The following is an 18,325-nucleotide window of genomic DNA, read 5'->3' on the forward strand; positions in this document are numbered from 1 at the left end:
GAACCAGGAGGTCATGGTTTGATTCTCGGTCAGGGCACATGCCCAGATTGCGGGCTTGATCCCCAGTGTGGGGTGTGCAGGAGGCAGCCGATCAATGAGTCTCCCTCATCATTGATGTTTCTCTCTCTCCCATCCTCTCTGAAATTAAAAAAAAAAAAAAAGAATGCAGACAGGTGTTAGGAGAGAACAGGGAATGTGGCTGAGTGCTTACTATAATCTGGGTGCATTTTCTCAGCACCCAGCCAGATAAATGGTGCTTCTGCAATTTTATACATGAGACATCTGGAGCTCAGAGAAGTTAACCTATTGCCTAAGGTCAACACAGCTAATGTGCAAGAGTAGGGGCTGTCCATATCAACAGGCTCTGGTGAGAAGGAAGAGCTTTGGGGAAATTTAACACTACTTATAATTGAGACATTTCACATTCAGAACAACATATATAATTTGGGTAAGTTTATCATGGATAAGTTTGGTAGTCTTAACAGCTGTCATGTACTTACTTGAAGAGTTTAATTTATTGGAAAGGATAGATTTTAGCTACCTATAACAGTTATTTGTATTTTTCTGGTATCACACTAATTTTTTTTTTTCCGTAGTAAATTTAAGTTTTACTAGTACAGTTGCTCAAAAGATTTATAAGTGTCAGTTTCTTACTTAGAAGATAATTACAGAAATCCTAACTTACTGTCAATCAGTAATGCTATTTTATAATGTCTAACATCTGTATTCCTCCAGCACTTAAAAAAATTATAATAAAATTCTACTTTCAAGATGTGTAAAACCTTTAGCAGGAGCAATGTTGACATAGCCCTGCAGAAATATCAATGAACCACCACCCACCACAAACCTCTGCTCTGTTCTTGCTGTATGCAGGGGCTGTTATAAGTGCTTTGACATGGATTTCTCAACATCCCTACAAGTCAGGTATTTCTCTTATTATTATCCCTTAGAACAGATGAGGAAACTGAGGCAAGTGGAGGCTAAGCAGGTGTTTCACTATTATAAAGCTAGAAAATATACCATGCAATCTGACTGCAGAGCTGATGTTCTTAAGACATTTCATCTTTGGCCAAATGAACATCTAACCTAAGAAAGAATCAGTGTTTTTCCTATGTAACATGTTTTGGAAATGTCTGTTCAAGGCTGACCCTTACAAAAACAACTCTTGGCTTGTTTACATATGCTAACCTTGTGACCCTCAAACTCTGAGGATCTCTGAGAAACAACCCGTAAACTGCAGTGGAGTCTGTTTCCCACAGGCTTTCATTTGTTGAATCAAAGTTGCTTCCAGGGGCAGCCTGTCAACGTCCTTAGCCTTCGTTCATGGCTGCTCTCATTGTCAATCAAATCATCTCACAATAGGCTCCATTCTCATTTCTCTTCTGTCTATTTGATTTTGGGGTTTTTCCCAGTAGTAGTTTTTTGGTTTATAAGTCCAAGCATCCTACTGAGAACAATTACAAAACCTTCCCAGCTAACAGCTGCTCCTGAATTTTCTCACTGAGCCTCCTGTGTCTTTACCTTTCATGCATTCCAGTCCTCTTTTGGGTAAGGGTGGCAATTCTTTGAAGCTTTGTGCTTCTCTTTGAATCATCTGACCTCACTCTGTGTACCAACCTCAATCCCCATGCCTTTGAAATTTTGATTGTAAAAAGTTCTGATGCTACTAAAAAACCCACCACCTATCAAGTTCACGGATCATAAAAATAAATGCCTATTTCTTTTTAGATTATTTTATATGAGATAATTGACCTTGGCCCTCGCAGAAGTGGAAATAGTTAAACAACTTAACAATTCCATTTACTTTACTCCTGTTAACAGTCAACCAAACATTCCTCACTGGAGCTTTCTTAGCCTTCCCAGGTGAGATCACTGCGCCCTGGCACCCGGCTGGTGAAGCAGGGAAGAGCTCTCTTTACTGCAGGACTTAGGAGGCTGCTGAGGACGTGAGAGTGCTACTTCTCAGTCACTGACATACATGGGAGATAGCTTAGACTCTTCACACTCTCCAATCTAAAGGCAAACAGTTGTTTGTGCATTAGCAATATGACACATACAAACTGAGCATACAAAATGTGGGTTGACATGATGTACAAAAATGTCAGGTTACCTTAATGAAGTTTTAAAATTTCAAAAACGTTTCTCATAAAGTACACAATCAAGTTCAAAAGACTACACATGCTTATATAAATTCCCTCCTTTAAAAAGACTTTACTGAACAAGATGAGAGAGAGAGAAAGGAGAGAGGTGAAAGACTGACAGGCACTTTTAAGTAAAGTTACTAAGGATATCAACAGGCCAGAAGTCAGAATGTTTGCATCAAATTTATAGTTTCATCCCTTCATACTAAAAAAGCTGAAAAAGTTAGTATATTAAAGTTATTTTATTTTTCTTTTCTGTCTCAATTCCCTCCCTTCCATTTCAAGACTCAAAAGCACGACTGAAACTCTAGAAAAAGGCCTGCAGAGCCTTCCATCGTCCCCTCCCTTTCAGCACCTGTCCACAGACCTGGGGCCCTGACACTTGGTGCCCGTAGCTGAAGTCATGTTGCCTACAATTCCTCTCCCAACATTTCTCACCAGAGCTCCCTGTAATCACGTTTTTCGCCCTTGCGTGCCAAAGAAACAGCTCTTTTCAAAGTCACCAGTGACTTCTGCATTGCCAAGTCCAGTGCTTAATTCTCAGTCTACAGCTGCAGCAGACCTATGAGCAGCAATTCACGCAATTCCCTTCTCTTTGAGGAACTTCCTCCATTTGAATTCTAGGACCCAGCTCTCTTGCTGCTTCTGCTCTCTCACCATTTTTTATCTCCTTTATTTTCTACCAGAGTCTCTAAATGCTCTTCTCTCTTCTATCTGTATTTCCTTTCTAGGTGATCTTACTCAGACCCAGGCCTTTAAGTACTATTACACACTGATAATACTCAAATTTGTATCTCCAGCCTGAACCTCTGCTCTAAAGGCCAGGCTTGTAGGATATCCACTTGGCTACTTGGCATCTCTACACAGATATCTAGCCAGTTTCTTAAACTTAGGTTTCTAAAACTAACCCCCCGCCGGGCCCCCCGCCCTCGCTCCCCCCAGATTTGCTCTTCAGCAGAGAAAATTCAATCTCTATTCTTCTGGTTGCTCAGGCCAAATATCATAGTGTCATCTCTGATTTATACTTTGTCATCCAACCTTCAAAAATCATGTTTGAAGATGCTACCTTCAAAATACAGTAAAAGTCCTCACTTAATGTCATCGATGGGTGCTACCTGATCCAGACCATCTACCCTGACCTCACCTCTTACCACCCTTTCCTGCTCATTCCACTCAGTGACCCTGGAGGACAAAAACTGTTTGTAGTTCTGCTGTAACAGTCGAACTCGAATTTCCTATGACTTGCCCCTCCCTTGATTCTTTGCTTAAATTTAGAAGTGACTTTATAAGAAAGGCTGCCTCCCTCTCCAACATTCTCTGTTTCCCTTTTCCTGCTTTATATTTCTTAACACCTGTCACCACATGAAATGTTTATGTATCTCCTCTGACGAGAATGAGAGAAGGGGCTATGCTGGTTCAATGCTGTATCCTCCGTGTTTAGACCCATGCCCTGCACTTAGCAGGTGGGCGGGTGTGGGCCTTAAATATTTGTTAAAGGAATGAACAAATGACTTAGTGAGAGAGTGGAGTTCAGGCCAACAATTACTTTCTTTCCTTCCTTTGGTGCAGTGAATAATCTCCATGAAGGGATTACACTGTTGACAACACAGTGGCAATTTCAAAGCAGAAACAAAAAGCATGGAAGAGGAACAAATAATTCAAGACTATGGTTTCTTCTCAGGGATGGTATAAGAATCACCTATAAATTAAAAAAATATACAGGCCCAAGCCTAACCCTTGAAGAATCTGACTTAGGAGATGAAGGAGGGGCAGGGTAAGTTCCCCAGTTGATTCTGATGTCCAATCCCTGTTAAAACCGCTATTCAAAAGAAGTGTCTCAAAAGGCATGTGGCAACTATGCAGTAAGTAAAATAACACACATTTGTTGTTGTTTTTAACCCACATACCTGACTGGGGACTCAAAAATATAGTTGCTTTTTGTTTCTTTTTGTCTTCATGTAAAAGCACTGCCTAAAAAATGAAATACACTGGTTTACAAAATTGAAAGGAATAGCATCCGAAAGAGCTTTAAAATTGCAACCTTATCCAAGGAGAGCTGAAATTAGGCATGTGGGAGGCAGAACTTTGCAAGTTACTGAAAAGCAAGACACATATGCAGGGATCCTTAAAGCATGCCCTGCCATCCCCGGCACAGCAAGCCTCCTCACCACACTGTGCTGAGGGCAGAGGGAGGGAGCCGGGGGGTTAGCCAGAAGGAAGGAGTCAGGGCCTGGGCCTGCCCAGCACCTCGAGGACCCGGCACAGAGCTGCTAGCACCCAGTAAAGGTTTGCTGAATAGACAGATGCTGCAAGGCCTTCTTGCTTAGTTCTGAGCTAGGTTTACCTGAACAAATGTTTCAGTTGGTCTCAAAGTACTAGGTGAAGAAGGGGATCCACATACCCAATGTGACTTAAACATACCTAAGAAAGAAATCGGCACTTTTTGTTCCTACTTTAAATTGAAAGCAGTAGCCCTGTTTTCAAACTTGCACAGAAAGATTGTCTGTTGATATGACAGAAGCTCCACTGAATACACTGTGTGGACAAAATAATAATGTATTTGCAGAAACGAGAGGGAGCAGCCTAACTCTTAGATAGGAAGCAGCAGCTAACTATTTTTCATTGCTACTGGAGGAAATTCACCTCACTCCAGCCCCACTCTTCCCTTCTTATTTTACTTTTATAATATGACTACTTGACTTAAACTGTACATACTGCATTCTGAAGTAAAGACTCCAAAGCTTTTGCTTTGATTGGATTATACCCACCTCCCGCCCAGGATGTCCCCTCTCCCTCGGATTTGCTGCTGTCCCAGCCTGACAGAATCACTGCTCTAACTGTTTTGAGAGCTTCACTAGTAGATAACGTAAAACTTGCTACTAGCTAGAAGGAAGCAATCCATCCATGCTGAGGACCACAGGGGCATTCCTTCACCACTGCATTGTACCAAAAAGGAACACAATGACAATGTGCTTCGAGCTATTAGTAACACAGACCTTGAGTTCCTCTGAATGGTGGCCTACAAAAATAACGGTGGCAAAACTTTATTACATCTTATCTATACTGTTTACAGTTTCCTCATCTGTAAACCGGGGATATCAATAATACCACATTTGATGGGGCTGTGGTGAAAATTACATGAAATTACCCATGTAGTTAAAATAGTGCCTGGTCTATATTAAGCACTCAATGAATGTTAGTTATTGCTATTATTTTAAATTCTTTTAATTATATTTATCTCATATAATCATAAAAGAAAATCATTTTATTCTGGTATTTGTCCCACATTAGGGCAAAAGAGCTTGAGTTTGTCTGAGTTCTTTAGAAGTAGGGCAAGATGTATCTTTCATAAATGTTTTAAACTATTTCAAAATCAATAATTAATTTACTCCTTTGCATATAAAGCTTCTTTTTGGAAAAAGAAAGTACAGGTGATCTATAACTTTCTTGTCTTAAAAAGAAAAGAGACAAAAAAGAAAGAAAGAGACACCATATTGCTGATTTAATGAAGTGGGGAAGAGGTTATTAGTGTTCCAGGAACAATAAACACTGGAATGAACACTTTAAGGAAACTATCAGCAGTGCTAACTTTTGTATGCTATTCACAAACATATACAATTGAGGACAGAAATAGGGTACTATTTTAATTTTAAAAATGGTCTCAAGAGTTTCTTTTCTAAACTAACCATATTTCATCCACATTCACAGGTTTGTTCTAAAAAAGTGAGTGTATAAACTGCTTATACATACACAAAGGCACCCTTACTCTTACCAGTCTGTTAAAAAGGTACCTTCAATGGATATTTGAGCCATTTAAGATAATATGTTAATTCAGATCCAACAACTTAAAGAGGCAAGATAATGGATGATTTTGAACTACTGACTTATGTTTTTCCGCATCATAATAATCAACATACATATTGCAGAAAAATATTTAATGATAAAATCCAAAGAGAAACTCCTCCATAATTCTCCTCTGCAGTTAGAACCACTATTAACTGTATAACCTATTTCCTTCTAGTCCCTTTTCCACGCATGTGCATGTTATGTATTTAAATAAAAATACATGTGGCTCAGCGAACACACAGTTTGACATCCTGCGATAACCGGATGCCTCCTCCATGGCTAGGCAGTGCTTCAACTTCAAAAGTGCCCACACTGAGTAGCGAAGCTCAAGTTACAGTTTGTTTTATGGTCACTTAGGCTACATTTTTTAGGTACTGGGGATGACCAGGTTTTCATTTTATTGATAATCTTATTTAAAAAGTCAACCAAATTACTTTTATAAGCTTCTAAATAAAACCAGGAATTAAGTGTTTAAGACTTATAAAAGATCAGAATTAAAGGAGGGGAGGGAATCTCACATTCTTAAAAAATATCTTTTTAAGTCATTAGATTTGTTGAAGAAATTAATAGTAGAGAACTCTAAAAAGGAGATTTCCCTTGAGATGTGATTGGGAACATCAAAGTGTGACTGGTGTGCATACCTGGAGAGCCTTTGAACTGCGGGCATTCCTTTTTAATGTGCCCCTCTCGTCCACAAATAAAACAACGTTTTTCTCTCAAGTCTTTGTCATCCTGTCTCTTCCACTTTTCCACCGGTGGCCTGAGCATCTTCTCTCTCCCCAGATCGACAACTGCCTTCGCCGGCTTGGCTTTCTGAGGCGTGTACTGCACGGGCCTCTCCTCTTTTGATGACACCTCCCTCTCCGCACACTTGTTTTGAACTTCTTTGTCATCTTTGCTTCTTTTGTCTTTGTTCTCAGGGTATCTTTGGTTTAGGGTATCTTCCTGATCTCGCCGTCGCCTCACTCTGTAGAAAATGATATAATACTGGTAGAAAAAAAATCCAAACAGAATTCTAACAAAATAAGACAACTCCAGGTTTAGGAAATAACGAGAAACAGAGGGCATTAGAGGGCAACCGCAGAATTTAACAAACTTAAATCTATTCTTTTCTACTAAGAAGCAACCTCAGGGTGTAAAGGGTGTTTTTCCTTTTCATTTTCACAATTACTCCAGTGCTCTAAAACCAGTTTTACAATTAGTGGAACTCCTTGATATTGATGTAATGAAACTTATCCTTGGGGTGATTTTTTAGAACCTTTCTGGCCTGCTTAGCATTCTTTACTAGACACTGGAAATTTGAGATGTGAAACTTTAAATACATTCATTCACATGCCCAAAAAAGGGACTAGAAGGAAATAGGTTCACATGCAAGTGATGGTTATATAAGGAGATTTAGGGTCTTAAAATATTAAAATCATTTCTTCCTTGCCCATGACCAGTGACTATTATTATTTGAGTAAAAAACAAATATGTACTAAATAAGAGCCTTAAATTCCACATGATGACCTGTTTTATTTTTGTTGTTGTTTTTGGTTAATCCTTACCCGAATATATTTTTCCCATTGATTTTTAGAGAGAGTGGAAAAGTGGGGGGAGAGAGAAACATCGATGTGAGAGAGACACATTATTGGTTGCCTCCCATACGCATCCCGACAAGGGCCAAGGATCCAACCTACTACCCAGGTACGTGAACTTGACCGGGCATCATACCCACGACCCTTTGGTGCCAGGGCCAATGCTCTAACCACTGAGTAACACCAGCCAGGGAGATGATAACCTGTTTTTAAATGAGCATATTATCATCCAAGTAAAAACACCACTACCACCCTAAACAGTATGTTCAAAGTGAGCATCCACTTTGTCCCTCTGTCCTCTTGCAAAGAGAAGCATCGTCACCAAGCTGAGTAGGTCACCATAGCAATATTAAGGTGTACAAGTGAAAGGGTCTTAGAGTCTGAGACGCTGTCAGTGAGTCCCAATCCCAACGTGGCACACCTCAGTTACTGTACATTAGAAGTGTAATTGACATCCTGAAGGAACCAATTGTACCTTCCATTGACTGAAATGATTCTGAACTTCTCACTGCTGTAAAAGGGAAGCATTTTATTGTCCTCTTTTCTCTTCCATCCCAGCTGGAGAGGCCGATAACCAAATGACTGAGTAATGATTAGGGCCATGACCAAAATTAGGAAAAGGGACCAAGCCTGAGAGATTGTCACTGTTACACTGGAGTCAATTCTCATTATCTGTATGTAAGGCCATATTTTAAATCACCTCATTTTCATTATAAAAATCCTTAAATTTATGTGAGAACTGCTGAATTTCCTATGAGTTTATTTTCTGTCACAACAGAACCTCATTTAAAAACTGGTACATTAAGAGCATAAAATCAAAACCACCACTTTTGAACAATTACTTACTTTCTCCTCAAAGGACAGTCCTTCATGAAGTGTCCAATTTTCCCACAAATTCGGCAACATCTATCATTTGGGGCCAGCTCTCCTTCAGTTAGCACATCTGGATCAAAAAAGTACTCCTAGAAAAACATAAATATATACAAACATGAACTATTACTATGAGATCAAAACACAAAAACTAACCCGACAGCAATCAGGTATCTTATATCTCAACATCAACATTATCATTAACTTAATAAATATTATTTATACTGATTAATTTCAAATCTAAAACCATTATGAGGTCAAATCAGGATAATTTTACCTAAACTCCAATTTTATGTAGTCCTTTCCATCACGCAGCACTGTTTATCCTTAACCATAAAGGTAGCTTTTCCCCAGCACTTCTATTTTTTTATGTATTTTATTTTTTACAGAGAGGAGAGAGAGGGATAGAGAGTTAGAAACATCGATGTTAGAGAAACATCGATCAGCTGCCTCTTGCATAACCCCTACTGGGGATGTGCCCGCAACCAAGGTACATGCCCTTGACCGGAATCGAACCTGGGACCCCTCAGTCCACAGGCCGACGCTCTATCCACTGAGCCAAACCGGTTTCAGCCCCAGCACTTCTAAATAAGAGCATCACATTCCCCAGAAGTCAGCTCCCCAGGACTTGGGGGGAGCTGAGTCCAGGTACAAAGGCTTCGCTGCTCTAAAAAAAGAAAAGCTAACACCTAAGGAATTGAGGAACATGATTTGCATATACAGATTACAGAGAAAAAGAAAGAGGCTATGTGCTGTTGCTTTATTTCATAGTGGCTTCTGGAGGGAAATATCAGAAGAAAGGAAAGACAATGGTCTGGACTTTAGTCTCTTTACCAGTGAAATTAAGGTGGGGGACCAGCATCACCAGCATCACCTGGGAGCTTGTAAGAAATGCACAGTCATGCCTTGGCCGGCTTGGCTCAGTGGATAGAGCGTCAGCCTGCGGACCCAAGGGACCTAGGTTCGATTCCAGCCGCGGGCACATGCCTGGCTTGCGGGCTTGATCCCCAGAGGGGGCTGTCCACGCAGGAGGCAGCCCATCAACGATTCTCTCTCATTATTGATGTTTCTATCGTTCTCTCCTTCTCCCTTCCTCTCTGAAATCAATAAAGAAATATATTAAAAAAAAAAAAAAAAGAAAAAGAAATGCAAAGTCCTCCTGAATCAGAATCTGCATTTAACAAAATCCCCAAGTGATATGTTTGGACAAGTTTCAGAAGCACTGACAGACTACTACAGCAATATCTACGACTAGATGTACACATGTAATCAAATGCTGAATATGGCTACACACCGAACAGTTAAGGTTCATTAAAAGTGTATTCAGAAGATTAATGCAGAAAAATAATAACTTTATTTTAAACATAAAACCCTCTAGCTCTGCTCTAGCCGGTGTGGCTCAGTTGGTTGGAGCATCATCCCATGCACTGAAGGGTTGACAGTTCGATTCCTGGTCAGGGCACATACCTGGGTTTCAGGTTCGATACTCAGACAGGAGGCAACCAATTGATGTTTTTCTCATATATCAATGTTTCTCTCTCTCTCCCCCTTATCTCCTCTCTAAAATCAGTAAAATATATCCTTGGGTGAGGATAATAATAATAATTTAAAAACCCTCTAGTTTCTAACCCCCTTTTTTCTCACTGAAACATGTTATCTTGATAATGCAATTTTGTTTTTAATGAATGCGGCTCAATAGAAACCTGAGCATTAGTTTATATGAGAACAGACAATTCTAGTACAGGGATGTATTACTCTTTGCAAGTACAGTAATAAACAAACAAAGGAAAGTCCAGACTTCATATGGATGCCCTTAGGCATGTGCAAAAGGCTTGGCTGAGACTGGCATGGAGCTCAATGTTGGTGGCACAGCAATGCCACCTATATGTGTTACCAAGGAAAAGCAGCACCAAAATTATAAATTTTCTCAACCAAACTCCACCTCTGGCTATTTCTCCCGTACTCCTGATGAACTGTCTCAGAGCTGGGATGTTTTAGAAAGGGTTTTTAGGGATTTGTGTTGTAATTGTTCATCTTGGTGGCTAGACTCACCAGATATTCAGAGTATTTAAGTTATTACTGAAGTAATGTGTACTAATTAAATGTTTAATACGGGCTTTCAGAATTGTTTTTATTTTTTTATGTCCAACAGATGCTTACCATTTTTGAGGGGTAGTCCTTTGGAAATCCTTTGACTGGAATACCAAATACTCTTCTACCATTAATAAATGCTTTCATTATAAAATTGGTCACTAAAAAGCAAAGAATAAGAGCTCAAGTAGGTGAATTAAAGAGAGATTACATGAATATTTATAAACAAAGTTAACTTACTTTTTCTTGATAATCCAGCTCCAAGATTATGATTCAAATCAAAGGGATCTAAGTAAAAAAAATGAGAATAAGATAACCAAAAAGAAAATGCTACTATTCATACAATAAATGGTTTATATAATAAGTGTTACATAATTTATCATTATTAAAAGTATTAAATAAATACCTTTTTAATGATCTTCAAATTTGTTATATAGTTAGGTAACATATATTCCCAACTGTAAGGCAAGTTTTTTTCTCAAAAGTGTCCACCAGAAAAGATGGTGTTGCTTTATATTTGAATTCTTATAAAATCTTTCACATTATGAGGAGTTGCTTTATTTTGAACAAGAAAATACTATTTGGAGAAGACTAACATTAGCCTGACATTTTTTAATGCGAGTTTTTGAAGGCATATAGAGGTCACAAATATATTTAAAACATTTTAGAATTAAATGTTCCCGCCAATTAACAAGCTTTTTAAAGATCACTTTAGAAAATAATTCATCATGGATATCACAGAATGCATTCACGTGATAAATTAAAACACACACAGGCAATAGCTACTTGGATCTCAATTTCTAGTAAAGGCTTCATATAAGCATTCCCATATGATCTTAAATATTTCCACTCAAACATCTTAGATGAGTGGATATCTGTTGTGATCTGGAACACTACGGTATTTGTTAGATGATCCAGAAAGTGGTAGGAAGGATAGAAAGCTGCTGATGTCAAAGATATATGTGGGATCTGAATAAACTGGTTCATAAAATAAATGGGGATAAATCATACTTTCTAAATCAAAATACTTTATAAATGATTTAAAATAAATTTACACGCATGATAATTCATAAGTGAAACCTAATGTGTAGATATTTAATTATTTCCTGTAAATGCTTAAAAACATATTCAAGAAAGCAAAAACACAACAAAACAAAACAAAAACCACTCCAAAAATCTTTTTTTTTGGGGAGGGGAGGGGTCAACCCATTGTGATTTGATTTTCATTTTACATATTTTCACATTATAAGACTATCAATAGGTAGATGAAAGTTTAACCTAGAGCAGTGATTTTCAACCCATGTGTTGCCACATGAACTTTAAAACATGCAATACCTGTCTTAGTCAGGGGGACTGATCTCTTTTCCCTGAGACTGTCAAATAAAAACAAGACAACAGCGCCAACACAACAATAGCCATGCAATGTGAATGAGTCAAAATTATACCAATTTATTTTTTGCCAAATCGACAACAAAAATATATTTTTTGGTGTGCTGCAGAATTTTAGTAATTAGTTTATGTGTGCCATGAGATGAAAAAGGTTGAAAATCGCTGACCTAGAGTAACACATTATTTAGGTGATATGACTCCTGATGGGTAAAAAGCCTCCATTAATAGCAAATAAAGATGTTGAAAATTCACTCTTATTAGGAAGGTTTTAAAAGTCCCACTTATTTTGAAGCTGGCTTATGTCTACTGTGACTTTTCTTATTCTCCACTAAGTGTTCAATGATAGTAAAAGATCTGTCATGGTGACCAAAGATGTAATGTGAGAGGCTCCACATGAAGGCACCAATCATTTAAAAATAAGTGTTTAGGTGGGAAGCAGATGCCTCCACCTGATGCAGGCAGTAACAGGATGGTGCACTGCGCACCCCAATCAGTGGCTCCGGGCTGCCCCTCCTGGAGAGATGAAGAACAATGCCCTCCTCATTCAAACTCTACATTCTATGTAACTTTAAGTTTTGATTTTATTTGTACCTTCAATAACAATGTATTTTGAGGTCCACTGTTTCTTAAAAGTTGTAAGCAGGCTTTTTCTTCTGATGCTAATAACATGTTCTTTAAAATCAAAGTCCTCTGTGTAGAAACGAAGAAGTCCCAACCAGAGCTGCCCAACAGATTCTGTATTATTTCCATATTCTGGCCAATAGGTGGGCTAGAAACAGAAGAAAACAAGGGATATCATGCCCTATAGTAAAGTGTTAATGTCATTATTCACTTGTATCTTATGAAGTAAATTTGGACTTATTCCTAATTAACTAGAGTTTAAATACACAAAATATGTAATTACAAAGCTTTTCTTTTACATTTTAAAATACCACCTACATGAGTTTATTAATCTTCAGCCTATGATTTGGAGATAGGGAGAGCTCAGGGTTTTAATATCAAACCTCAGAATGCATGTTAGTGGAAGAATCTTGAAATAAACTTTAAAAGAGCCTTGGTGATAATTAAGTCTTTCCAAGCTATGTACAAAAATCACAGAGCAAATATTTGTTTATTTGGAAAAAACTACCAAATTATTTGAAATTATTAGGCATTAAAGAACCTGGATATAGTCCCTAAAAACTCACCTGGCTTAAAAGTGTTTTAAACTTCAAAGGAAGCATCTGTATATGCTAGCTGTTATTTTTTTACTATCATAATATAAATAAATATAGCAAATGATAATATAGTTGTTGACCATCTTTCTATACTACAGCATAGTATAGCTAACTTTTAGTCAAGGATGTAAGAAAAAAATCTTTACTATTAAAATACGTACCAGTTCATCTATTTGATCAAAAAAATAAATATTCCAGCCATCAACAAATATTTCAGGTTTCTTTTCACCTTTGTATATCTGCAATTAATTTTAAAATTATTAGTATGGATTACAAACTTAATGCACTGATACAAAAATTTTTAGAAAAATTGGTGAAATTTTAACTACAAAACCAGAGAATATTTTAAAAATATATTTTAATTGATTTCAGAGAGGAATGGAGAGGGAAAGAGAGATAGAAACATCAATGATGACAGAGACCCCCCCACTGGGGATTGAGCCCATATCCTGGGCATGTGCCCTGACTGGGAATCAAACCATGACCTTTTGATTCATAGGTCGATGCTCAAGCACTGAGCCATGCTGGCTAGGCTACAACCAAAGAATTTTTGAGAAGGAAGAAGGCTCAAAATATCACCCAGCTTTACAGATGAGAAATATAATTTACTTTATTTTATTTTTAAAATATATTTTATTGATTTTTTCACAGAGAGGAAGGGAGAGAGATAGTTAGAAACATCGATGAGAGAGAAACATCCATCAGCTGCCTCCTGCACACCTCCCAATGGGGATGTGCCCGCAACCAAGGTACATGCCCTTGACTGGAATCGAACCTGGGACCTTTCAGTCCACAGTCCGACACTCTATCCACTGAGCCAAACCGGGTAGGGCTATAATTTACTTTATTAATACCTCTTGAAGGACAGGAATGACTGGTGGATTCCTCTGCTGGAGAAAATATAGCACCATAAGTGTGTATGCATATGATGATAAGCTGCCTCTGGATGCATCACCAATATCACACATCTGGAGGGAAGGAAAAGGAGCACAAAAGAAAGATTACCAATGTTTTCTGCTTGTAGCTATTCTATTATCACTAAAAGTAAGTGCTTCTACAGGGCATTAATATAATAATTACATTTTCAAATGCTAAAATATGCCAACAAAACCAAATAAGAAAAAAAAACAAACAACCCCAAATAAAACAAAGGACCCAACAAAGCAGTGGAACAATTAGTCATAGCAAGATCAGATAATCATGTAAAATTTAAGACAAAATTTTAGCTTGCTGAGTAGGGCTTCCCAAATAGTTAAAAGAAGCTTATGACATGGCTAGTCTTTAAAATAAGAGAGACATGTTTTCAACAAGGTCTAAAGATGCAATAAGATTTCCTGATAAGGTAAAACTGAAAGCATACTCACCTTTGTAAAAACTTTCATGGTATAGCATAAATATTTCACTCTGGGATCAATGGCTGAATAAGCAGATAAGAGCCTTGTGTTATGAAGGGCCTGTTAAAAAGAAAATGATACTATAAGGCTATCATTTAGAAAAAAAAGTTTTAAGCTAGAATATTCTGAAAAGGCTTATACTGTAATTCATTTTAGAATAAACATACTTAGACTAAAACTAGTATTTCTTCCCCCCAAATAAGCTTCAATAATTTAAGAGATAATAATTAAGAATTGTAAATGACATTTGATTTTATGATTTCCATTATGTTAATACTAGAGGACCCAGTGTGCACCAGTGGGGTCCCCTAGCCTGGCCTGAGCCCTCTTGCAATCTGGGACCCTCGGGGGATGTCTGACTGGGTTTCTGGAATCATGCCGAAACCAGCAGTCCGATATCCCCTGAGGGATGTAGTAGTGCCCGGAGCGGCAGGCGGCTGGGGAGGAGCCCAAACCCAGGCAGGACGCTGCACCGCTCCTGCTCATCCTGGCCCCGCTGCACGAGAGGGCTTGCACCGCTGAAGCTGCGCTCGCCAGTCATAAGCCAAGCATCTGGTGCCTGTCAGTCAGCTGAGTGGCACTCCCGCTGTGGGAGCGCACTGACTACCAGGGGATATATATAGACTAGTCGCCCTGTGCACGAATCTGTGCGCCAGTAGCTCTTTGTGGGGCCTGGTCGCTCTGCGCCCGCTGCCCAGAGGCTTTCCACAGCCCAGAGGCCCATCCGCGGCCAGGTGCGGAATGCTTGCCTCGTTGCTGCGGCGACGAAGCAAGCATTCTGCCAGGCCGCTCACGCAGCCTGCTCTCAGTGGCCTCCCCCAGGACTTGGGGACTCCAGTGGGGCTGAGAGGACTGAGTGCCGCCATCTTTGTGATGAGTGACAGTTAATTTGCATATTACTTTTTTATTAGATAGGATGTCCTTAGTGTGGACATTCCTAAAAAATAAGGGCTATAAAATAATCAGTTTCCTGAATATAATGAACAACTTAAACTGATGAACAAAAATAGATCCAGAGATATAGAAATATCGAACAGACCAGTGAAACCTTAGAGGGAAGAGGTGTGTGTGTGTGTGTGTGTGTGTATGTGTTTAAGATATCAACCAAAGGACTTATATGCATGCATATAAGCATAACCAATGGACACAGACAGTAGGGGAGAGGGTGAGGTCATGTGCTAGGGGTGGGAGCAGCTGGGGAGAGGTCAATGGGAGAAAAAAGGAGACATATGTAATACTTGTAACAATAAAAAATTTAAATAAAACAAAAAAATCAGTTTCCTGTAATAAGTTGATGGATGATTCCCCCAACCTGCCCTGGCATTGCCCTTAGGGGCCAGAGAGGTGCCATAAAGCCCTGAAACAAACCAAGTGTGAAACCAGATACACACACACACACACACACACTCCAAAATTAAAAAAGTTCAAGCCAAACAAAAGCACCTGCCACTCTGACCTAATTTTAAATGAATATTAACATTAACTTAATTCTCTGTTATACCCCCAGCCTCAGATCACTGCCAGGCACAGAGCAAGCACTAATAACTACTGTAAGAATGAATGCAATGGAATGAATGGCTTAAGAGACATCTGTTTCCCTTAATCTCTCGAGAGAAGCCACTTAGAAGGTATATCTTACCAATGTGTTATACAAACTGATGTCCACTTCCAGACCACTTCTCAAATGGTAGAACTTTACAATTGGCACCTTTGCTGTTGTAATAGGCAAGATATTTCTCAGACCTAGGTTGAAACAAGAGAATATCATTAAATACTGCTGGGCATGGAAGCTATTATGTGAACACTAGAGGCCCGGTGCACGGATTCGTGCACTGGTGGGGTCCCTCGGCCTGACCTGCTCCCTCTCGCAATCCAGAAATCCTTGGGAGATGTCGGACCTATGGGGCCTGTGGGGATCGGGCTGAAACCAGCAGTCTGATGCCCCCCAAGGGACGTAGCAGTGTGTGAAGCAGCAGGTGGCCGGGGAGAAGCCCAAGCTGGGGCCGGGCAATGCTTCCGCTCATCCCAACCCCACTACGCAGGAGAGGCTCCCACCGCCACATCCATGCTCACCAGCCATGAGCCCAGCTTCTGGCAGAGTGACGCTCCCGCTGTGGAAGCACACTGACCACCAGGGGGCAGCTCCTGTGTTGAATGTCTGACCTTGGTGGTCAGTGCGCGTCATAGCAACTGGTTGTAATGGTTGCTTAGGCTTTTATATATAGATTAGAGGCCTGGTGCACAAAATTCGTGCACGGGGTGGGGGGGTTCCCTCAGCCCAGCCTGCACCGTCTCTAATCTGAGACCCCTCGAGGGATGCCCGACTGCCCGTTCAGGCCCAATCCCAGGGGGCAGTCAGATATCCCTCTCACAATCCAGGACTTCTGGCTCCCAACTGCTTGTCTGCCTGCCTGCCAGCCCGATCACTCCCTAACCACTCCCCTGCCAGCCTGATCGACGCTTAACTGCTCCCTTGCCAGCCTGATTGCCTGTAAATGCCCTCCCCTACAGGCCTGGGTCCCCCCCAACTGCCCTCCCCTGCTGGCCTGGTCCCCTGCAACTGCCTTCCCCTGTAGGCCTGATACCCTGCAACTGTCATCCCCTGAAGGCCTGGTCCCTCCCAACTGCCCTCCCCTGCAGGCCTGATTGCCCCCAACTGTCCTCCCCTGCAGGCCTGGTCCCCCCCAACTGCCCTCCCCTGCTGGCCTGGTCCCCCCCAACTGCCCTCCCCTGCAGGCCTGGTACTCCCCCTCCCCCAACTGTCCTCCCCTGGAGGCCTGGTCACCCCCAACTGCCCTCCTCTGCCAGCTCGGTCACCCCTAACTGCCCTCCCCTGCAGGCCTGATTGCCCCCAATTGCCCTCCCCTGCAGGCCTGGTCACCACCAACTGCCCTCCCCTGCAGGCCATCTTGTGGCGCCCATCTTGTGTCACATGGGGGTAGCCATCTTGTGTTGGAGTGATGGTCAATCTGCATATTATCCTTTTATTAGATAGAACATCAATATAATATGGATGTAAACTTAACTTTATTGTTATTCCCACTTTACAGATGAGTAACTGAGTGCTAATAATGAGGTTGAGTGACTTTCTGAGATCACATAGCCAGCAAGTGGGGGAGCCAAGATTTAAAACCAGAAAGTTTGATTCTAGATCCCCCAACTACTTTGCTATACTGCCTCCAAAGTAGACAGTCTTTTCTCCACCTACTTCCCATTCTAGAACTTGACACTGTTAACCTTAATGACACTTAGAAACCCATCCTCTAGGACTTATTCACAGCACATCATCCTGGTTTATTTTATCCCAATGGCTCCTTTTTCAGTGTCCTTCCTTCATTTCTACACACAGAAATTAAAGTGTAGTCCTCAACTTCTCTAAACAACAATTCCCTTGGCCCCTCTACTTTTCTCTTTCTTGGCTTCTCTACTTCTCTCTCATTAAGGCTTTCAATGCAAAACTTCTATTTTGTTCTACAATCCTGATTTGACAATTCCATATTTTTAGTTTCTTACTAGAGTGCTACCTCTTGGAGATTATACTTTCATGGCAAACTAAACACCTCCACACTAGTGTTTTCTGCAAATATTCCCATTTCCCAAATACCCAGACATCAGCCTGAACCCTTATTTCCTACTTGTAGGTACCAAATCTAAGACATTTTCCTTTGGAATCTCTGATCTTTTCCTTTTCGGACTACTTGGACCTGGATAAGGTCTTTCTGCTCTGTCACTTAGGTTATAGCCTCCAACAGAGACAATGCTAGTTGCCTAAAAAGCTCAAGTTATGCTTTTATTGGGTT

General features: G+C 40.3%; 1 protein-coding gene across 4 annotated transcripts in view; it reads right to left on the reverse strand.

The window, feature by feature from the left end:
• The window catches only part of TUT7 (terminal uridylyl transferase 7), a 56,128-nt gene that overhangs the window by 6,271 nt on the left and 31,532 nt on the right, over positions 1–18,325 (reverse strand). The window contains exons 18-28 of one of the 4 annotated variants that reach the window (XM_028146209.2): positions 16,165–16,268; positions 14,496–14,585; positions 13,986–14,099; positions 13,293–13,370; positions 12,506–12,683; positions 10,766–10,813; positions 10,595–10,686; positions 8,411–8,526; positions 6,629–6,954; positions 4,486–4,562; positions 4,049–4,112 (exon numbers count right to left, since the gene is read on the reverse strand). In XM_028146209.2, coding sequence (XP_028002010.2) covers positions 4,049–4,112; positions 4,486–4,562; positions 6,629–6,954; positions 8,411–8,526; positions 10,595–10,686; positions 10,766–10,813; positions 12,506–12,683; positions 13,293–13,370; positions 13,986–14,099; positions 14,496–14,585; positions 16,165–16,268 — 1,287 coding nt within the window. Of the gene's footprint in view, positions 1–4,048; positions 4,113–4,485; positions 4,563–4,583; positions 4,677–6,628; positions 6,955–8,410; positions 8,527–10,594; positions 10,687–10,765; positions 10,814–12,505; positions 12,684–13,292; positions 13,371–13,985; positions 14,100–14,495; positions 14,586–16,164; positions 16,269–18,325 lie in introns of those variants that run through there. The other 3 variants (XM_054726701.1, XM_054726698.1, XM_054726700.1) reach the window with 3 other exon arrangements.

This window comes from Eptesicus fuscus, chromosome 15, assembly GCF_027574615.1.
Source record: "Eptesicus fuscus isolate TK198812 chromosome 15, DD_ASM_mEF_20220401, whole genome shotgun sequence".
In the NCBI taxonomy this organism is placed as follows: Eukaryota; Metazoa; Chordata; class Mammalia; order Chiroptera; family Vespertilionidae; genus Eptesicus; species Eptesicus fuscus.